General features: G+C 37.3%; 2 protein-coding genes across 4 annotated transcripts in view; one reads left to right on the top strand and one right to left on the bottom strand.

Annotated features, from left to right (window-relative positions):
* Window positions 1–3,474: 3,474 nt before the first annotated feature.
* Window positions 3,475–22,064, bottom strand: Cops5 (COP9 signalosome subunit 5). 3 transcript variants are annotated; one of them, XM_074068577.1, is made up of 9 exons: window positions 21,748–22,064; window positions 19,179–19,413; window positions 18,132–18,260; window positions 17,404–17,487; window positions 16,907–16,972; window positions 16,092–16,177; window positions 9,427–9,538; window positions 5,127–5,275; window positions 3,475–3,717 (listed from the first exon to the last, which is right to left on the bottom strand). In XM_074068577.1, exons 1-9 carry the CDS (start codon window positions 21,888–21,890, stop codon window positions 3,633–3,635), a joined length of 1,089 nt encoding a protein of 362 aa, XP_073924678.1. In that variant the 5' UTR covers window positions 21,891–22,064; the 3' UTR covers window positions 3,475–3,632. The 3 variants fall into 3 exon arrangements, with proteins under 3 accessions (XP_073924678.1, XP_073924679.1, XP_073924680.1); XM_074068578.1 differs by lacking the exon at window positions 17,404–17,487 and having other exon boundaries at window positions 21,748–22,056; XM_074068579.1 differs by lacking the exons at window positions 17,404–17,487; window positions 18,132–18,260 and having other exon boundaries at window positions 21,748–22,061.
* A 264-nt stretch (window positions 22,065–22,328) lies between these two features.
* The window catches only part of Cspp1 (centrosome and spindle pole associated protein 1), a 136,864-nt gene continuing 135,849 nt past the window's right edge, over window positions 22,329–23,343 (top strand). The window contains exon 1 of the mRNA XM_074068567.1: window positions 22,329–22,412. Within this exon, the coding sequence (XP_073924668.1) occupies window positions 22,411–22,412 (2 nt within the window). The 5' untranslated portion in view covers window positions 22,329–22,410. The remainder of the gene's footprint in view (window positions 22,413–23,343) is intronic.

Below are 23,343 nucleotides of genomic sequence, written 5' to 3'. Positions count from 1 at the left end.
CAAACTCTGAACCTCCGCAGCATGCAGCACTCCAACTTTCAGTTTCTGTGATTCACTAAGTTACTTACACTCCTCTTCTGTGTTTATTTTTAACTGTCTGTATTATTGGGCAGTTTATTATTCTATTGTACAATGCAGTGATTTTTCAAAGTTCTGAATACAGGTAGTCATACTAATTTGTGCCAACAATCTTCAGACTTGATCTCTCCAAAGGAGCAAGTGATGTTTGGTTTCAGAGTTTACTTTCCAAATTCAGAAACAACAGAGCACAAACAGCTTCTCTTCTCTCCTGGTTTTGTTCTCGGCAGTATTACTGATTTCAAAATAACTTGTATGGTATGGCACTGGTAATACAACATCAAGATTGAAGTACTCATAATTGTATAATATAACATAAAAATAACACTAAATGCCTAAATTCACATATATGTATATATTGTACTATATGCAGTATGTGTATATACATAACACACACATGTATATGCATCAAATTGTTTGGGAGTTAGCTTGAGATTAAAACAACCTGGAAAATTTGAAGGACCCTTGATTCTGGAATCTCAGTGGACCTCTTAAGTGGCCTCAATCCTCACTCTATAGTCACTGACTTCTCTCCCCATCTGTGCTCCAACCTAAACTTTTAGTCCTGCTTTGGATCCAGTTTTATTACTTGGACATTAGGATTACATTTATGATACTTCCTGTATATTATCATCAAAGAGTATGAGAAATTATCTCTGAAAAATTTGAGACTTAGCAAAAAACAGACTATACTTAGGAAAAATGGCCTTAGCTCAAGGATGTAAGATAATACTTTGCAGAAAAAGGCAAAAAAAGCCCCATTTCATGACTTAGTTTATGAATGCCTGTAGATTGAACCGATTTCCTAAAAGCCCAATGTTATAAAGCATTTATATAAGAAAAGTGACCATGAATAGATATTAAAACTCGAATATATACTTCAAAAATATCTGTACAGGATCTTTCTAAATACAGTAACTACATTTTCAAAAAAGTGCAAATGCTCCTTTCTGGGACTATTTTTGCCTGGGATGGATGGCTGATTGAGAGGACACTATTGGTTATTTCTGCGGCATCCACTTAACCCACTGTGTAGTAGTCACACAGTTCGTGTTAATGACCCTGCTTCCAGGTTTAGAGGTAACCCTTAAAAAGTGGTCTTAACCAATTGTGTGTGATACCAGGCATGGACTCACTGCTTTTAGATACATCAGCATGAAGTCAGAACCTCATTTTGACGTCGCTGAGCAGCTTTTCCTCCTAGTGGTGTGGTGGGCAGCCAGTTTGGGGGAAACTAGCTTGAGGTTTAGGTTAACATGTAGAGGGCTCAGGTGAGAATCCTAACAGGAAGTCTAATCCAACTGTGCCTATGCCAAATATGATTCTCCACTTTGGAGTTAGGTGAGCCAAACAAATTCTTATTTAAGCAACTTTTTTTAGTTACTAACAATGAAGGTACTGTTATTGCTACATTGAGACTTTGGAAGCGAGTCCAGTGAAATTAGGACTGAAAAGCTCTCCTTTCTTGGTAATTCTGTCATAAGCACAAGTATTTTCTGTTTTTCTGGGATATCGTAATTGATTAGGTTAACAATCTTAAATGTGGATAACTATATTCAAGTCTTGGAATGGAAACTATGTTTTCATGGTTAACTTCAATGTCTCCTTAATCTCTTGTGTCAAAATCATAACCTTACCACTCAATCATGTCTGTTAGGGAAACCTGACGGCTTGTCAGAGTTCCTAGCAGGATGACACAATATGTGATGGCATGATCGAAACTGTGGAAGCAAATATAGATTCTTCTTTGGGGGCAGTCATGTGGAGGTGAGGTTGAACCATGAAACTGGGGGTACATGCTTCTACTTAAAGGTATTGCAAAACAAAACGAAAATGTTAATGTATTTATAGTCTGTTTAAGAATGTGTTCGATTACTAACTAGTTTTCTTATCATAACCAGACTACCTCACTGTAAAAGTTACCAGGAAACTTTTAGGCTTTGTTTTCCCTGCCCTTTTGGTCCCATGTGAAGTTACTGGTAAAGTTCCTTTTTAAAGGTTTTCCACTCTTCTCCTCCTGTGATCTCCTCTTCCTCTGTCCATTTAAAAAAATTTGATGTTTCCACAAGCCAGTCTTAGGCCCTCTCCTCATTCCTTGTTCCCAACAGTTAACTCATCTAGCTTTTACTATCAAATCTCTACAGAACATTCACATAAAAACTAATCCAGAGCCAGGGGTGGTGGTGCACATCTATAATCTCAATTAGTTGGCAGGCAGAGATCAGGAGGATCGCAGTTTGAGGCCAGCTTGGGCAAAAAGTTAGCAAGAGCCCATCCCAACAAACAAGCTAGGAATGAATGGTAGTGCATGCCTATGATTATTAGCTATGGGGAGGTAGAGGTAGGAGAATTGTGGTCCAAGGCCAGCAAGGAGAAAAAAGAAACAAAACAAGAAACCCTACCTGAAAAATAACTAAAGCAAAAAAAAGGGCTGGAGATGTGGTTCAAGTGGTGGAGTGCCTGCCTAGCAAGTGCAAGGCCCTGAGTCCAAACCCTATACCACAAAACAAACAAATAACAAAAAAACAAATCCCAAAGCCAGTAAAACCTCTTAAAAACAAAAAACAAAAACCAAACCAAACAATCCAAAAAACCCCAGTACATTTCTGTTCTTTTTAAAACTCTAGCTCCTGAATGCTGTTAGGATCCACTTCAAAGGCACCTATAGGATCTAACCTCGTCCTACCTCTTGAATCATCTCTTATCACTTCCCACATCCTATTGGGCAATCTCAAGTTTAAATGAATTGTCATTTCCTTGCTTTCTGCCCCTACCTTCTGCACATGGTTGTACTCCCAGTCTGTAATAGTAACAACCTCACATTACCCCTTTTCTGGCTAGGCCTCCTTTCTTTCAAGTTTTACCATAATGGTCAGATCACTTCCTCCAGGAGGGCTACCTTACTAACCTAACCCTTTTCTAGAATAAATGTTCCTCCTGAGAATCCTTCAGCATACTTTATCTTCATAGCAGAATACTTAAATTCTTGTTAACTTAGCCTTAGCTTCCATGGTGAGTTCTCTGAGCACAGTGGCCATCTCTAGCTTATTCAACATTTCTCCAGAGTAACATTGGGCCGGGTGCAGGAAAGGCACTTGGTGACTATCTGAATGACTGGATAACCCATGCTAGGTTCTCTAATAAGTTATTTAATTTTTTAGGAAAATAATTTATGGTGACTTAGCTCGTGTTTCAAGGAACATAAAGATGTTAAGTTAAACTACATTTTTACTAATAGACCACCAAAAGAAGGTACAAACAAAATAGAAAAGAGTTCTGAACACTGTATGGCAAGAAATTCTTTGATTACTTTCAACAGGAAACATATAAAGGGTCTAACGAGCATACAGGCTACTAGAAAAAAATAACTCCATCCACAAAACAATGAAAGGACAATTTCACTTTATAGAGTTTTATTATAGGATGTTAATATTTAGGACACTTCGGAGCACCTTATACTTCTAATCAGATTTTTTTGGTAACTGGTTTATAAAGTGTTACTTGAGTACTTTTTACATATCAACTTTCAGGCAAATGTACTACTCAGTGATTATTTAAGAGATGTTAATTTGATTAAACAGTTTATCCTTAATAACCTGAGACATCAATCCATGGATGGCTTCTATGGTAGTTTTACAGCTAGAAAGAAGAAACACATAATGTCACAAATTGAAAACTGTTTCAAACATGCAAGTTCCCCTCATGTCTATCCTTGCACCCCAATAATGGTTTTCAGTTTTATTCATACTCCTAAAACCACACCAATTTGAAGTTTACCCTTGTGATTCTTAGCCTTCTGAGTATCATTTGACCTTTTATTAGTTACTTGAACTTTCATGAAAGAGTGACAGTATAAAATTTGATGTAAAAAAATTCATAAAAATCAATTACTGTTACTTAGCAGCAGCTTTGGGAAAAGTTCTGTTTTAGAAGGTAACTAAAGCCAAACATTAATTTTATATCAATATTACATATCAATCTGTAACTACAGATTGATTGTCGTATTACAGTAGCATTTGTTATTACTATTTCCTAGAAAAATTTAAAAAATGTTAAAGAATTCTATGCTTTTTTTTTTTTTTTTTTCCTTTTTCCTGAAATAATCACAAATATCCTTCAAACAATTAAGGTGAAAGTTAGGTTAGTGAGTGAAGGACTCAGATTTCAGAAGCGATAAAAAATAAAAAGGAAAAAAATGGCAAAATTCTACCATTATTTAGAGGAGATGCAACTCTTATAAAGCTATCACAAAAAAGAAAATTTTCTACTTTTATTCTTCTTACTTTTTCTTGTTTCATAATTCAAGAAATTCTTCTACAGAAATTTTTGCTATTTTTTAAAGACATTGAGATGCAAATGTAGATAAAATTACAAATAACAGACAAAAAGACAGTCAAACCAAAACACATACTAAAAGCAAGTACCAAATATAAGACCTACTGCCAAAGGAAAATATAACTTTTATTCAGGCTATTCGCTCTACCTCCTAAAAACCCATGAAGAAGAGAATAAGACATTTCTAACCCAACATGATTCCTTCTGTCATGGTAAACTTCATCTTATCTTCTCCTTTCTTTTTCCTATAGACTAATCCAGTTTTTCTTAAAATAGATACCAAATGTATCAGCTTGTATTTATATAAACTTACATAGATATAATGATTAAAAATGATTAGGTCAGCGTAGGTTAGGACATCTTTTGCAAAAATTTTTTTCTCCTCAAAAAAAAAAAAATTCAGTGATGGACTGCTTTTCTTCATTACACTTTTTTCTAGCTAAACCTAGAAAATGTGACTGCAGTTTTCTGTAACATCACCTAGGTCTTTGATTTAAGCCTAAATGTTTTTCCCTATTGTCTCCTCAATTTTCAAATTAAAAATCTATGTATGATAAGTTTTGCAGATCCTAAGAAGGTAGTATTCAGATAATATTCAGGTATCATTTTAATTCAGTTATAACTGAATTGAATCATAAGAAACTTGACTCCTACTATTATTTGCAAATTTGAAAGAAGAGTTAGGGGCAGGAATCTTACAGATTAATTCTTACCTGTCTCTTGTAGCTTTGGCAAGTTTATCTTCTGACTTTCGGTCATGTGTTTCTAAACCCAACATGAAACTCCCTCGTCCCAGCTGGGCTTCTGACTGCTCTAACTTTTCAGACAAATCGAACACCTGACCAGTGGTATAGTCTGCATTCTGTGGAGAAAACAGTATTGATCAGTGTATAATATAAGTCTACTCTTAAAAAAATATATGTTGGACTGGTGGCGTATCTTAAGTGGTAGAGTGCCTGCCTAGTAAGCATGAAGCTCTGAGTTTAAACCCTAGTATGGCAAAGGAAAAAAACATTTTACTTCTATTTTTTTATTTTTTGCACACAGGGTTGAACCCAGAGTCTTGGATGTAGCTCAGTGGTAGAACACTGAGCTACATTCTCAACCCTTTTCATTTTGAGACAGGGTCTTGCTAGTTGTTCAGGCTGGTCTTAAACTTCTGATCTTCCTACCTTGGCTTCTCGAATAGCTGGGATTACAGGTGTGCACCACCTTCCCATTAAACACCTATATATTTCTAGGTAAATTAATTTTATTCTACATAAAACATTTCATGTTTCCACTATAAAATCTGAGTGGATAGTCAGTGAAGTAGGAAGTTAAATTCTAGCTACAAAAACTGCTTCTGAATTCCAGCAGTAAAATTTAGATGTTTTCCCTTTTAAAATTTCAAGATTAAATTTGGAATTTGTCTCTTTGACTGCTTAAATCTAGTTGTTTATTTTCTGGCAGTACTAGGGATTGAACTCAGGACCTTGAACTTGCTAGGCTTGCTAGGCAAGCATTCTCTTGGAGCCATACCCCAGTCTTAACTGTTTAAATCTAGCATTTGCTATGACAGGAGGTTTTGAAGTACAATGGATTTGAGTGTAGAGGGTAGCAATAATTTCTACCTTAAGGCATTTTTCAAAGTTAAAATGTATATAAAGGTCTCAGGACTGTCCATGACACCTAGTAAGGGTAAGTAATTATTAGCTCATTTTGTTATTGAACTTTGAGAATTAGTATTTATAACAATATTTAAAAAATAATATTTTAGCATTTCTAGTCATAAAATTAGTTATAGAAAATACAGAAAATGTAGAACAATGTAAAGCAGAAAATAACACCCAATAATCCCACCACCTCACTATAACCAGTTATATTATTTAGAGTGCTGTTACATGCTCACATGCATACCTAGATTTGAGACACTAGAATATTATGTATACTATTTTTTCTTTAATATTATACACTTTTTAAAAAGGAAAAAATCAATAGCTTCATGTATGCACTTAGCTGTGATATTTTATTTATTTATTTGAGACAGGATCTTGCCTAGGGTGTCCTGGAATTCCATATATAGCTCAGGCTAGCCTCCAATTTGTGATTTTCCTGCTTCAGCCTCTTGAGTGCTGGGATTATAGGTGTGAGACACCATACCTAGCTGTTAAGTGTGATATTTTTTAAAAGATTTTCATAAAGTATTATCTTTTAGTGGTAATTAAAATGTAATTTTTTTTCTGCAAAAATAAGTTGTGAAGTATTAGTGAACAAGTTGGCAAAAATTAGTATGTTACTTTATTTGCTCAGTTTGTAAGATTGCATCCAGGAAACATAGTTCCACCAAACACCAAAGTTGTCTTTGCTGTCTTACTGCTACACAGCAGGCCCTTTAAAATGCTACTGGTTCTGCCGATGATTTTACAAACTTAGATATTTTAAAAAGATATATCTATTCTGTGTGGATGCAAGTAGTTTAGAAAATTAACACATTTTTCTTTCATAAACTTAGAAAAACCCTAAGGTTTATAGACCTCATCATAATCATAAGATTTAGTTACTCAAGCCATGAAAACATAAGCTACCAGAAACAGTTATACTATTAAAATGTCAATAAAACATCCAATTCCACTTCAAATGCATATAGAATAAATTTAGGCAACTAATAGAAAAATAGAAAATAACTTTCTGTAGCTTTTAGTTTACATGCTGATATTAAGTGATTTAGGCTGGGGAAGAAGAGAAGTTGAACATATATTTACATATTTTTTTCTTAAAATGTTGTAATGGACCACATTAAAAAAAAATCACAAAAGGGAGGAAACCTAACTCAATCTTTTCCTGATTATCAGTGTCCTCATATATATAGTGCTGAGATATACAGACAGCCATGTCCCTGTCTACTCAGACTGCTCTGGTGTTTTTCTGTTTTCTGTTTTGTTTTGGTCTGGGCTTTGCACTTGCTGGGCAGGTGCTCTACTGCTTGAGCCACACCTCCAGCCCTGATCCGGTGCTTTCTTCCCTTGCTATCAGGTGTCACTTCTGGCTGCTATTAGTACACGTGTCTCTAAGGAAACAACATATTAAAACCTTGTGTCTGGCACCTAGAAAATACTAAAAACCTTGTCAGAATTGTGCTTAAAATCTTAGTAAGTAGATTCACAAGTGGTCTTTTTCCATGAACACAATGCACCAAAGTAATAATAATCATTAATAATCATTTATTAGGGTGTTATTATATGCCATATACTTTGCTAAGTGCTTTATATAAAGTACCTAATGGGCTGAGGGTGTAGCTCAAGTGGTATAACACTTGCCTACCAAGCTCAAGGCCCTGATTTCAAACTCCAGTACCACCACCAAAAACCAAACCAAACAAAAAAACCAGTACCTCATTCTCTCAATGTGCTTAGTGATATATTATCATCACCATTGTATACCAAGATAGGCTTAGTCACAGGTGGCCTATAATTGCAGTTATGCAGGAGGCAGAGACTAGAAAGACTGAGGTTTCAATTCAGGCAAAAAGTTATCAAGATCCCACTGTGCACCTCCAGCCACATGGGAGGCCTTAGGTATGAAGGATCATGGTCTGATGCCTGCCAAAGGCAAAAACACAAGACCTTGAGGGCTGGTGGAGTGGCTCAATTGGTAGAGGGCCTGCCTAGCAACCATGATGCCCTGAGCTCAAACACCAGTACTCCTAAAAACAAAAACCAAACCAAAATAAAAAAATGCACCTAAAAAAGATCTAAAGAAGTAAAAAAGGGCTGGAAATGTGGCTCATGTGGTAAAGTATCTGCCTAGCAAGCACAAGCCAAGTTCAAACCCCAGTACCAACAAAAACAAAACAAAATAAAAGGCTCAGTAATATTTAAATAACATTCTGAAATTACCCAGAACTACTAAATTTGTAAGGTTGTTTTCAAAACTCTGTTTATTTTATTCCAACTCCCATGGTTCTAACCTCCATGTATTGATACTATATGAAACAGCCTACTTTTTTCAAAGAGTAAAACTGCTCCTCAGTTCTAAATACAGAAAGAGTTATTAAATAAATATCTTTCTAAATAGATTTTAATGATATACCAGAGAATATTAATTTTAATTTTTTTCTCTGTCTAGCATTTGTTGCTTTAAGGTAATGATCTTCAGATTTCTTTCTGGGTACCTGTCCTTCTCCATGCTAGTCCCTGTGCTCTTGAAGGAGTTGTCTCCAACTCTGCCCAGCAGTGAAGCACTGGCTGTGACTCAGCCACTAAAGTTCATTTCTCTGGCCCACAGCAGGTCTAATGATGGGCAAGTGAAGTTAGTCAGATACGATGAGGCCTTGCCTGAGAATATGCCAGTGTATATATCTTGAGTTTTCTCTTTTGAATGTAAAACTGAGAGGCTAGGAGATCTGAAGGTAAAGCTTCCATCTTGCATTAATATGAAGCCTGAAAATGAATTTAACTGATAAAGCTGAGAGTGGAAAAACTAAGACTTCGTAATATTGCATGAATGAAAAAATTTGCCTGAGATAAGCTCTATTCCTTAACTTAATAGCTTACACAATTCCCTTTCTTATTTCATTGAGTATCTTGTTACTTGTTAGAGACCTACCTTAGATATCTGTTACATGATGCAACAAAAACTGTCTTTGTATTTTGTTCTCTATAAGTCTCTTTAAGGCATGTGCAGATCTGATACCATTTAGACTTGGTATCTCTGGCACATGACATAGACCTTGAATTGGCTCATTCTGATCCAGCTTGGTGGTGCAGAATCCTACCCTAGACCTGGTGTCTTGACCAAGTCAGGTACTGTCTTTCTGTGAAATAAGAGTTTCAGGTATTAAACAGCTTCTGTAGCTTAGATGAAATTTCAATTTGCCTGGCATGGTGGCCCATGCTTGTTATCCCAGCACTTGGGAAGATAAGGAATGAGGAGCACAAGTTTGAGGCCAACTTGGGCTACAGAGGAAGACCCTATCTCAACCCCCAGCCCCCTAAAAATTTCAAATAAATCCCTCACTAGTACAGTACTTACAGTAAGCAAGCTAGAGGAACTCAGCGTATTCACCCAGTATTTATTCCATAAAAGTTCAAGTAATTTGCGATCCAAAGAGGATTTGAAATATGAGACTTCTAAGGCATAATATCTATGAAATGAAAGCACAAATTCAGGTAAATGAAAAAATTATTCAGTTACATCACATAGAAGTTATGGCAAAACTTAAACAAATTTTATTTTATATTCAAATAGTCATAGTTTTTAGTCCAACAGAACAAAACTCCCTTGTTATGTATTTTCTTTTAGAGTCCAGAAATTTCCAAGAAGTTATTAATAATCAGAATTTCTCAGTGACATATTTATTCATGTTATTGAGCTTATAGATTCCAGCTAATAACACATAAGCTTAATGAGCCACGAGCTACTTATCTAGGGTAACCTATAATTTTTGTTGGACTTTTAAAAAAATACTAAAAATGATTATGTGGATTCCCCATTTCTTCCTTTCTAATTCTGTAGTTAGCATCTGGTGCTTTTTTCAAAAGCAACCTTAAAGTAGGTCCTAACTGCCTACAAGAATTGTTACTGTTTCCAAAGATGGTTAATTTATACTCAAGGCATAGGAGGCAAAAAAAAAAAAAAAAAAAAAAAGGCATAGGAGGCAAATTTGGTTAAATGCCTAAGAAACATACATGTTTTTCAAAGTAACAAATATTTAGATTTCTCAGTGGATTAGTGGTACAAAAGATAAAGGCACATGGACACAACAAGAAGAAGCCTGCTGATTAAAGCTTAGCAGTGAAAAAATAAAAATTAACTTGAAGTCAGGTGCTAGTGGCTCATGCCTGTAATCCGAGCTACTCAGGAGGATATCATGGTTCAAAGCCAGTCGGGACAAATAGTTTGAGAGACCCTATCTCAAAAAAAAAAAACCATCACAAAAATGGGCCTGGTAGAGTGGCTCAAAGTGTAGGCCCTGAGTTCAAGCCCCAATACTGCAAAAAAAAAAAAAAAAAGAAAGAAAGAAGTTGAAGACGTTGGAATTAAGTGAAGGCCTTTTCAAGATTAAGACACTATGCATATCTGAAGATAGAAAAGCAGTAGCGAGTGAAACGTGGAAGGAGAAGTGTATTTCTTAAGCATCTACTGTGTCTTAGATGCTTTACCTATGTTCTGATTTAATCTTCCCTACACCTGTAGGAGAGAGGATTTATATTATCTTCACTTAACAGATAAGGAAACAGATTTAGAGATTAAAGACTGCTACAGATTGGATCTAGAATTTTACCTAAAGGCACATGTGTTGAAGACTTGATCCCAAGCCTGTGGTGCCATTGGAAGTGGGGCCCAGTGGAAGGAAAGTCATTAAGGGTGTGCCCTTAATGGAGCTATTAGACCTGGCTCTCCTCTTTCTCCCTCTTTGCTTTCTAGCCACCATGAGGTGAACAGCATTCTCCACTAAGGTTTATGTAAGTTAAAATATTGAACCCATCAGATTCTATGTTTAAAATGGAGTTTGGCAGCTGGGAGTGTAGCTCATTTGTAAGTGCTTGCCTAGTATGTATAAAGCCCTGAGTTTGATCCAGTACCACAAACAACAACAACAAAAACAAAAAAAAGGGAACAAAACCTCAAATTTTGGGTTTGTATTATGATATGGAATTTAAGGTAGGAAGAAAAAAGAAAAGCCAATATAAGCTGCAAATAACAGATTAGCAATTAATAAGTTAGGAAATGGATGTATAACCAGCCTATAAAAAACCCTTGTTCTTTCAACTTTGTACTATGTTTCATTAAATACTTGCAAATACATAAATAAAATAATTTATTTGTCCTATTAAAATTTTTACTTATTATTTAGGAATTAATTGAAAGTAAGAGAACATCTTTGAATATTGTAGCAATTCTAGGTTTGCCACTCCTTTCTCTTTGACAGGCTCCTATGCGTTACTTAGAAAATGAGTCAAGCAAAACACACTTCTTAAACAGGAATGGCTAATACTCTTTTCAATGAGGCAAATTAAATGATTAATCGTAATTATTTAGGATAGAGATAAGTAGTTTTTATAGAAATATAGTGGAGGTGGTTAAAAACCACATATATTTAAAAGCTCACTCTAGAAAACGGAATTTTTTAAGAATTTCTAAATGGAAAAATAAGAGCAGTAGTAGCTTATAAGTAATTAATATATTCCTTGAAGTTGGGATAAGAGGTGTGGAGAAAAAGAGACAGTAGATACTCATTACATTATCATTTATTCATTTAAGCAACATTTCTTTTAAAGGGTCCACTCTTATAGGTACCATGCCCTGTTTTATCTGCAAATTCAGCAGCAAATAATTCTGTTTCCATGAAATTCACATTCTAAAAGGGGTCAATAGCATGGAAGCAAAAACCTAGCAATAATAACAAGTGCGAAGAAAAAGAAAGCAGGGAAAGGGTAAAGAGTAACAGGAAGGTGCTATTTGACATAGGGTGACCAAAGAACCTTTTCTCTTAAGGTCACACTAAAAAAGAAACTCTGCAATTAAAGTAGTTAATGAGCCACATGGAAATAAGGAAAAATGTTCTAGGCAGAGGAAACAGAAAGTACCAAAAAGGTCCTGAGGAAGGAGCAGTATGGCTTTACTGGAGAGAGCTAAGGCTGTGTGATGAAAGATGAGCTCAGAACAGTTGTAGGGGCCGACCATATATGGTTGTGTAGTCTATTGCAAAGCTGATGGGAAGTCATTCTGAGAAGGAGGAATATGATCTGACTTAAATTTTAACAGAATTAGTCTGGGCTGAGAAAATACATTTTGGGGGTGAAGAGTATTTGTAGGAAGACTAGTTAGGCAGTCAGAACTATGGCTCAGGCTCCAAATGGCATGGGCTTGGGTGAAGGTGGTAGTAAGAAAGGTGGTGAGCTATGTGCAGGAGGTTAAGAAAGCTATTCTTATTGACTTCTTTTTTTGGGAGGGGGAGGATCATTCTGGGGTTTGACTGAGCGATGCTCCTAGCCCACTTTAACTTTACTTATTTTTCAGATAGGGTCTCACTCTGGGACCATGAGCCTCCTACTTACGCCTCCTTAGTAGTGGTACCACCATGCTCAGCTTATTTGTTGAGATTGGGATCTCATTAACTTTTTGTTTGGGTTGGCCTTGAACCACCATCCTCCAGATCTCTGCTTTCTTATAGGTGTGATTATTGGCATGAGCCACCACATCCAGAATTCATTGGTTTCTTTAACATAAAAAAAAAAAAAAAAAAAGGGGAGAAATGCAATTCATATACCCTAAAACTTCATCATTTTTAAAAAGTATATAATCCATTGGTTTTTTCATATGGCTTTTTTAGCCTTTGGAGTAAAAATGTATAGAAAGAGTCGTTGCTAAGTAGAAATTGGGTAATTTACAGACTACAAACACCGTGGTATCAGCCTGGCCCCGAACATAGCATTTTCAATTATTAATTTTGTTATGTGCAAGAATCTTGTACATACAGGAAATGTTTCAGAATCTAGACCTGAAATGTGTGTGTGAATAATATATATTATCTATTTATAACATGATGTTGAAAAATGGGGGAGGAGGGAGAACAGGGAAAAGAGACACATTAGAAGGGGTTAATTGATCAAAGTACAATCAATACCATATATACAATTAATATATACTAATAAAAACATTTAGCTGTTTAATACAATTTGTTACCCTTTTTTTTGGCCAGTACTGGGGTTTGAACTCAGGGCCTCACACTTGCTAGGCAGGTGCTCTACCACTTGAGTCACTCCACCAGCCAATTTTTACCCATTTTTACTAAAACGTTTGAATCCAGTTGTCCTCTTATTTTGGTGGTACTGAGGTTTGAATTCAGGGCCTTGTTCTTGCTAGGCAGGCTGTCTACTGCTTGAGCCACTCTGCCAGCCCTGTTCTGTGTAGGGTCTCAGGAACTATTTGTCTGGGGCTGGCTTTGAACTGCAGTCCTCCTGATCTCTACCTCCTGAGTAGCTAGGCTTACAGGCGTGAGCCTGATGCCCAGCTTCCAACTGTTCTATTTTTAAAGGAATTAGTTTGAGTTGGCAGTGTTTCTATAAATGTCACTAGTACTTTTGCTGAGTGTGGCTGTCTAAAACAACTTTGCTTATACCAAAGATACCATAATTTCCTCTTCCTGTCACTGAAATAATATCTCCTTGAAATGTAGATGAACTGAATGTGTAAGAAAGGAAGAATTTTCTTTTTCTGTATAAAGACACAATAAGGTAGAGTGCGATATATCTTGTTGGATAGAGAATATTAATCATAGACAATTTGGGAGAATTTCTTTTATTAATAGTTAGCAAACTATTTAGCAGCTGAAATATCTGGGGTCATCCTAGTAACAAATCTGAATCAAATTATAATAACATTTTACAATAATTTAACCCACATTGTTTTGTTTTTGTTTTTCGGTGGCACTGGGGTTTGAACTCAGGGCTTCCTCCTTGCTAGGCATGTGCTCTACCTCTTAAGCCACACCTCCAGCCCACTTTAACCCAAATTATCCTTTTAATTATTGCTAAACATTTTCTAAACTTTGTTGAATATTTATTTCAATTAAAAAGCAAAAAATTGAAATAAATGTTTACAGTTATGTGAATGGCAAATAACATGCTAAATTCAAAATTTTGAACTTTATCCTAAATTCATATATTTTTATTATTATTTCAAAGGGTACTATATTATGAAATGCATTTTACCTGAGTCTTATTCTCATTTGTAAAATGAGGGGCTTGGATTGGATGACCTAAGGTTTCTTATGAAGTTGGTGTCAGTTATTTCTCTCTCTCTCTCTCTCTCTCTCTCTCTCTCTCTCTCTCTCTCTCTCTGTGGAGCTGGGCATCAAAATCAGGGCCTTGGCAATACTCAGTCAAAAGAACAATGCAGGAGGTATCACAATACCTGACTTCAAACTATATTACAAAGCAATAACAATAAAAACAGCATGGTACTGGCACAAAAACAGACATGAAGACCAGTGGAACAGAATAGAGGATCCAGATATGAAGCCACACAACTATGAGCAACTTATCGTTGACAAAGGAGCTAAAAATATACGATGGAGAAATAGCAGCCTCTTCAACAAAAACTGCTGGGAAAACTGGTTAGCAGTCTGCAAAAAACTGAAACTAGATTCATGTATATCACCCTATACCAAGATTAACTCAAAATGGATCAAGGATCTTAATATCAGACCCCAAACTCTTAAGTTGATACAAGAAAGAGTAGGAAATACTCTGGAATTAGTAGGTATAGGTAAGAACTTTCTCAATGAAACCCCAGCAGCACAGCAACTAAGAGACAGCATAGATAAATGGGACCTCATAAAACTAAAAAGCTTCTGTTCATCAAAAGAAATGGTCTCTAAACTGAAGAGAACACCCACAGAGTGGGAGAAAATATTTGCCAACTATACATCAGACAAAGGACTGATAACCAGAATATACAGGGAACTTAAAAAACTAAATTCTCCCAAAACTAATGAACCAATAAAGAAATGGGCATGTGAACTAAACAGAACTTTCTCAAAAGAAGAAATTCAAATGGCCAGAAAACACATGAAAAAATGCTCACCATCTCTAGCAATAAAGGAAATGCAAATTAAAACCACGCTAAGATTCCACCTCACCCCTGTTAGAATAGCCATCATCAGCAACACCACCACCAACAGGTGTTGGCGAGGATGCGGGGAAAAAGGAACCCTCTTACACTGTGGGTGGGAATGTAGACTAGTACAACCACTCTGGAAAAAAATTTGGAGGCTACTTAAAAAGCTGGACATCGATCTACCATTTGATCCAGCAATACCACTCTTGGGGATATACCCAAAAGACTGTTACTCCAGAGGCACCTGCACATCCATGTTTATTGCGGCACTATTCACAATAGCCAAGTTATGGAAACAGCCAAGATGCCCCAGCAATGACGAATGGATTAAGAAAATGTGGTATCTATACACAACGGAATTTTATGCAGCCATGAAGAAGAACGAAATGTTATCATTCGCTGGTAAATGGATGGAATTGGAGAACATCATTCTGAGTGAGGTTAGCCTGGCTCAAAAAACCAAAAATCGTATATTCTCCCTCATATGTGGACATTAGATCAAGGGCAAACACAACAAGGGGATTGGACTATGAGCACATGATAAAAGCGAGAGCACACAAGGGAGGGGTGAGGATAGGTAAGACACCTAAAAAATTAGCTAGCATTTGTTGCCCTTAACGCAGAGAAACTAAAGTAGATACCTTAAAAGCAACTGAGGCCAATAGGAAAAGGGGAACAGGTACTAGAGAAAAGGTTAGATCAAAAAGAATTAATCTAGAAGGTAACACCCACGCACAGGAAATCAATGTGAGTCAATGCCCTGTATAGCTATCCTTATCTCAACCAGCAAAAACTCTTGTACCTTCCTATTATTGCTTATACTCTCTCTACAACAAAATTAGAAATAAGGGCAAAATAGTTTCTGCTGGGTATTGGCGGAGGGGAGAGGGAGGGGGCGGAGTGGGTGGTAAGGGAGGGGGTGGGGGCAGGGGGGAGAAATGAACCAAGCCTTGTATGCACATATGAATAATAAAAGAAAAATGAAAAAAAAAAATCAGGGCCTTGGGAATGCTAAGTAAGTGCTCTACCACTGAACGACATCCCTAATCTATGTATGATTTTGAATTACTTACTGTTTGCAATGTACACCAAAGTCTTCTATTTTATTAAGTGGGATTGTCTGGTACTCAGAAGGTCCTTCATCAGGAGGTTTGTAGCCCTAAGCAAAGACAAAGAAAACAGAAGATTAAAAATGACAGTCACAACAGAAAAGCAAGACAAATATATATTTCCTATGCACCTTTTAATTTACGGGAACATTAATTTTGGGGAGCCAAATATTCAACATAAATAATCTAATAAAAAAGAATACTTCTTCTATCCTTTCCAATCCCATTCAGTGGCTCTACGCTGCACTTGACTTACAGATTCATTGCTCTTATCGTTAGGAAAATGCTAACATCTGTTGTAAACTGCAAGCACCCTCCCGGGAAGGAAACAGATCTCTAGAACCTGCCAGAATGCCATCGGCACCAAATGCTTATTATATTAGTAATATAATCTCTAGTGAGATTAAAAATATATAACATAAATGAGTTAGTTTTGCTACAGACAGTCATGAGTGCTGTTTTGTAAATATCACTAAACTGTTTTAGGATAAAAAGAGATACAAATCAGGCTGGGGATGTAGTTCAGTCACAGAGCACTTTTTTTTTTTTTTTTGTGATACTAGGGACTAAACTCAGAGCCTCCTACTTTGCCACTTGAGCTACTTCCCTAGCCCTGTGGCAGAGCACTTGCCTAGCATCAGTGAGGCCCTGAGTTTGATCTCCACCACCCCCCCACCCAAAAAAAAAGAGAGAGATGCTAATAATATCTTTTTTAAAAAAGTTGAGTATTAGGAGTTTAAAAACTTAGAAAGACTTGTAATTTAAAAACGAAAAGTTACCTTTGGGTATGTCCTAAAGGCTCCAAGATTCACTTTTCCTGCGGATATGGTTCTTGTTGGGTCAATCTACAAGAAATATATACTTAATATTTGACAATATTCAATCATTACAAACCTAAAAATACAAATGTACATATAACACTCTCTATATACAATAAATTACAACATGAAAAATAACCAAATCAAAAACACCATAAAAGTTCAATGAAATGGGAAAATATATAAAAGAGCCTCACAGTTAATTTAGAGATTAGACTTAGTTATTTTATCATTTAAGAATATGGGCTGCGGAAGCACAGTGAAAGAGTGGTAAGCCCTTGGTTCCATCCTGAGCACCACACACACACACACACACACACACACACACACACACACAATAAAGTAGAGGTGTGGCTCAAGTGGTTACAGTGCCTGCCTAGCAAGCACAAAGCCTTGAGTTCAAACCCCAGTACTGCCCAAATAAACAAAACTATTAAGCCAAGCATGGTGGCACACACCTGTAATTCCAGCGCTCCAGAGTCGGAGGCAGGAGGATCGCGAGTTTGAGGCTGCACTGGGCTACATACATTGTGAGATCCTGTCTTGAAACAAAAACAAACAAAACAAACTATATATAAAAAAAATATATATATATATATATATATATATATTTTTTTTTTTTTTTGGTGGGATTGGGGTTTGAACTCAGGGCTTCATGCTTGTAAAGCAGGCACTCTACCACTTGAGATACACCTCCAGTTCATTTTGCTCTGGCTGTTTTGGAGATGAGGGTCTCTCAAACTATTTCCCAGGGCTGGCCTCTAGATCTCAGCCTCTCAAGCAGCTAGGATTATAGGCATGAGTCCAGCTTCTTTTTGCTTTCAATAGATGAGCAATTTCAACTTTCCTCCAAGAAATCTGGATTGCATCTAAAATACAACAACAATGGCTCCTGAAATTCCTGCCTACACAATTCAATCATAGACTGAATGCCTATGATAAGCTGGGTGTAAGTTATAGGTGCTACAATTAACCTCATGTGTTGGAGCTGGGTGGGGAGTGAGATGCAGAGAGGTTAAGTAACTTGCTCAAAGTTCTAGTTTCTAAGAGGTGAAATTCAAATCCAAACCTGGGCAGACTGATACCAGAGCCTTGTTCTTTACCATACTGTTTTGATTTCTAAGTGTATTTGTTTTAATAAGTCTTCAAAAAGAACTTAATTAAAACTGGTTTTAAAAATACTTACTACCACTGCTACGAATGGTTCCTGGAACTGCTGGTTAAGCATCTGTGTACTAACATCAATCCCAGAAAGCCAGCATCCATAGCCAGGGTGGCTATGATACCAGCCAATTGCATTTTCAAGGCGGCCAACCTAACAAATGAAGAGGACAAAGAGCTTGAGATTCTTGTTTAATCTCAGAGATACTGCCATCTGCATGTTTTATATAGCATTAGTGGTAGAATTACAGTGTGCAGGATACTTCATAGTATATGCAGCTTTCAAGTTAAAAGGATTGTTTTGAATAGATAATATATGTACAAAGCACAAAGTTAATAAGGTACAAGAACAACAAGGGTAACTAGTAACTCTTTCAGCTTTTCCTTCAACTATTTGGTTTCTCAGCCCAGATGTTACTCCTGTAGTCAACTGCTTACATACTCTCACACAGATATTCTTTGAGTATATATAGATTAACAGACACACTCATGTCCCATAGCGTACCACACACAGTATTTTACACTTTGCTTTTTCACTCAACAAACAATTTTGGAGTTTGGTCCATATTAGTAAATAGAGATAGTTATTTTTTTTTTTTTTTTGAAGCCCGAGTAAGTGGTCCATTAATGGATGCACTATAACTTATATAACTGGTTTATACTCAGGAATATGCAGGTTGTTCCCAACCTTTTTATTTTATTGTATTTCATTTCATTTTTTTTTTTTTTTGCTCGGGATCTTGAACCTAGGGCCTCCCACATGCTAAGCACAAACTTTTTCTTTTAAACACATTTCTTTTTTTTTTTTTTGTTGGGACTGGGGTTTCAACTCGGGGCTTAGTGCTTGCAAAGCAGGTGCTCTCCTGGTTGAGCTCCTAAACACATTTCTGATAATGAATATAATCTATGCTGTACATCTTATCAGGCTTTTAATGTCATATACATTTTACATAGAAATTGGTAACCTGAAATATAAAATTTAATGTAAAGAGGATAATTTTAAGTTCAGAAACTCAAGTCACCTAAGGCTCCCAGGTGCAGTTACTGACCTTTAAGAAATGACACTTTTTACCTGCTTGGCGTTCTCTATGTATGCGGCCATGTACTCGTAAGCAGCAGCCTGCGCGTTCACTCGGGTTTCAGTGCCCTCCACAGGCAAAGCGAAGCTGTCCATAATGATCATGGTCTCACCGTCCACCTTCCCCAGCATCAGGCCCATCACTTCCAAGTTGCCTCCTGATCTGGCGTGCATCACCATTTTCAGCAGCGCCAATGCTGAAATTTTGCAGTACTTAAAGTAATGGTGACTACAAAACAAAACCATGGTGTGATTAAATTTCTCATATAAATGTACAATTCCCAAAAACTGGTGTTTGTAAAGATAATGAGTAAGTGCTGAAGGGATTTACAGCAATGGAAGGGGGAGTACAGAATATGGGAAGAAAAAGGTGATGGAAATAATAAATATTTTCTAGTCCTTTTCAGTATTTCTGTTGGGGAAGGGGAAAAGTATGAAATAGTTTTTAAATACACTATTCAAATGAGGGAACAACATGATGAGTTCAATAGGCTTTTTCTCCACCAATTTGGAATCAGATTATCTCTGACTCTAGTTGAATGGTTGTACCTAACCCTTCTTAGACCTAACCTTCTGGCCTAATTTTTGTGAATGTGCTTCTAAATCCATCTGCCTAGGTTTGAATCTTGTCACTGACACTATCTAGCTGTGGCAGGTGGACCATTTAATGTCTGTGCTTCAGTTTTCTCAATGGTAAAGATAATATTTCCTAGTTGTTAGGGTGAAATAAAGCACATAAAGAGGTACTTAACTTTGTCACTGCCATATACCAAAACTTTAATAAGTACTGTTATTAGCATTATTAATTTGTCTCTTATGGCTCTCTCAAAGGAACAGTGTGTTGGAAGGGTGTGACTTCCCTCTGTGAGAGCCTCAAAATTAAAAAGTAGTCCTAATATCCCTACTTTTTCTCTGACCACTATTCCAGAGTTGTCATTGGATGTGACTAAACTCTTGAATAAAATTACATTTGGTATCACTGATGCAACCTAAGACAGCTAGAATGAATATAATTAGAGCCACAGACAGTGAGGCAAATAGTTAAGTTTCCAAGTATTTAATAAACTACATCAACATAAAATGTACAGCCTGCTACAGAAGTAGACAATCAAGCTGTGTAGAGTGGTCAGTCAATGTCTGAGAAAGATTTTTAGATGTCTGCCCACAGAAAGCAACCAGGTTTAATATCCAGTTTTTACCCGAATTGAACCACAACCTGAAAGATAAAGAGACTTTGTCTTGGAAGTCAAGACACGAATTAAAATCTTGGCTCCCAGTTTAACTGGGAAAAAGAAAAACAATAACCACAGTTATTGTGCTCCTATTATATACTTTCTACATATTTTTAATAGATATCTAATCTTCATGACAACACCAATAGATAGGTTTATTTCTATTTTACAGATAAAATGAAGATATTAATGAGTTTCCTAAGGTCAATCAACTTAGTTAAGTGACACTTATGACAGACATATGATCTTAAATCTGTTGCTCATTTAAGAGTTCACTGCTTCACTATGGTCATGAGGTAAGTTTCTTAATGAAATTTGCTTATTTTCTTATTTGCTAAAAAAGTAATGAAAATACAGTACTGAGTTGTGATGAAGATTATGACATGAAAATTCATAGCTCAGTGCCTGACTTATCTTAAGTACTCAAATAAATATTGCTGAAACTAAATACTGACAGTTAAGATAGCCTTGGGAAAAAAAAGTGAGGCAGATGAATGTTCTTTTGTTGACATAGCTGTCCCCCCTCCCTCCCTCACACCCACCCACACATACACTCACTCTCTCTCTCTCTCTCTCTCTCTCTCTGGTGGTACTGGGGGTTGAACTCAGGGTCTTGTGCTTGCTAGGCAGGCATTCTACTAGACAGCTTGCTCTGCTTTCTGTCTTTCACCAGACAGTGTCCTTTATGCTCTTTTTACGCTCTCCCTAATAAAATCTGCTTGCAGGAATGGATAAATGTTATGGGTGAAGAACCTGTCATCACTTTCAGGGATACACAGATTTTCCTAAGTCTTAAGTTTTATTTTTACAACTTCCGGCTTATGTGAACTGGTGGAATAACATCTGAGTCTGGACAGAGCCTCTGTGTACCTCTGAAATAATTACCATCAATCAAAAAGGCTATTAGATATCTTTGAGAGACATATCAAGGCTATTTTCAAGACCCTTGGTCTGCGGACTCGATTTCTGAAAACAGCTGCAATTCCCAGTTTGGGATCAGCTGAAGGCCCCCAACAAGGTGCACGTCGGCACCGAGTTCAAGGCAGATGTGTGACACATATGACAATAATGATGCTGAGAAATGACAACTCTAAGCCACCGCTTGTTCTCCTTTTACAACCTCCGGAAACAAATGGGTTGAAGACATGGAACGGGAAGTCAAAGCTTTCCCCAGTGGAAGGGCTTAAGCTCCACGGACCAGGACAAAAGCAGAGCAAAATTTCTCAGGCGCATATTCTCTCCCTTCACCTCCTTTGACGCCCAGTCCCCCCGGGTTTGTTAAATTCCCGCCATCCCTCCCCTCCCCTTCGTGTCGCCAGGGACCTCCTCACTCCTTAGTCCAGGGCTTCGCCGCCAGGATTTCTTGCTGCTGTTTTTTGTCGTATTTGTAGATTTCATCGATACTTTGGGCTTCCTGCATGTTGTTGGCCAATTCCCAGGTTTTCTGAGCCATACCGCTCCCGGACGCCGCCATCGCCGAGGAATCGGGGAAGCTGTCGCCTCCAAGACCAGGATGCAACTTTCCCTCGCTAGGACTTCGGGTGTGAGCTTCCGACCTTCCCCACCACAGGTGCAAACTCTCACTAGACTCGCGAGGCCGCCATGACACCTAGAACCGGACGTGAAGTTGGTAGAGACCATTCGGGGAAAGCAGGAGCTCTTCAGGGAGGCGGCGATATAAAAAGCAATTAATTTAACAGTTAGGGAGACATTAATCGTCTTGTGTGTGAAATGAGGACATACTGTCTTGGAAAATTGTATGCATAAAGTAGGACAAACATAAAGACTCGGAGTGGGAATGGTATAGCCTTCCGCACCGGAAGAAGGGCATGTTAACGTTATGCCAGAAACGGGTTGGCCTTCTCTGTTAGTTCTGCGCAGGCTCCGCCTCCGCCATGTTAGCTGTAGGTGGAGCCTTAAGTAGGCATGGGTGTGTAGGTACCTTAGGGAAGTTCCTTGGAAGACTAGAAAATAATGTCCTTGGAAAAACCGAGATGTAAGTAGCTCTGGATACTGGTTCTGGAGAGGAAGATAAACACGGAATCCTATTTTACTTTAAGATAATTCAGTGCACTTGAGTAAAACCCCAAAGGTTCGTGGTTGCTTGACACTTCGCTTTTGGTTGGACTTTCGCTAATGCTCGGAGGAGATAATGAAAACGGATTGCTGCGGCCAGACGTTTTGATGTGTTTGCAAAAGTTAACATCTATATATGTATTAGGAATTGTTAGTGTTCTGAAAATGTTTAGCCCTCACTTTTTATAATAGGTTAAGTTTTGTCTTTAGCACTGCTATGAACTGCTTTTGGCCCGGGGCAGAACTAATGTCGGCAACTTTTTGGTTTCTTCCAACAGTTACTACTATATTTGTTTAATTTGTTTGCTTGTTTTAGGTATTTCTCCCTCTCCGTCCCATCCCAACACTCGCATTAGGTCCTTAATTTCAAAACATGGACCAGGTGTGTGCCATATTGTATCCCAAACACCTAGAATAAGTAGTCAATAATTTCTTTTTGCTAGGAAAAAAGCATCACAGCTCTTCACAACCTGTTTCCTATGCACTTCCCCGGTTTTTAGTCCTCCCTGAAGCTTTACATTCTAGCAATGCCTTTGCTTTTACTTTGGCTTAGCAATACATGTGTTCAGCATTGCTTGAAGTGATCTTCCCTGACTTTTCTGCCTCGGAGCTCACATGAATCTCTAAAAACACAGGTCAGAGATCTCTACCGTGAGCTCTTTCTTGACTCTGTCCAATAACCATTCCTTCATGGTGTCTCTAAGGATCTGTAGCTGCTTCTACAAGAGTTAACTGCTCGGTAAGAATGTATTTGTTTCTGTGGAAGTTTTTCTTTTCACTGTAGGCTTTGCGTTGTAGCCTCCACTCCTAGTGTAAGGTACTTGGCAGATAGTTAAGTAGGTAAAAACAAA

This window comes from Castor canadensis, chromosome 3, assembly GCF_047511655.1.
Source record: "Castor canadensis chromosome 3, mCasCan1.hap1v2, whole genome shotgun sequence".
NCBI classification, from domain to species: Eukaryota; Metazoa; Chordata; class Mammalia; order Rodentia; family Castoridae; genus Castor; species Castor canadensis.
Note: the sequence above shows the minus strand (reverse complement) of the source record. Positions and strands in the feature narration are given on the sequence as shown.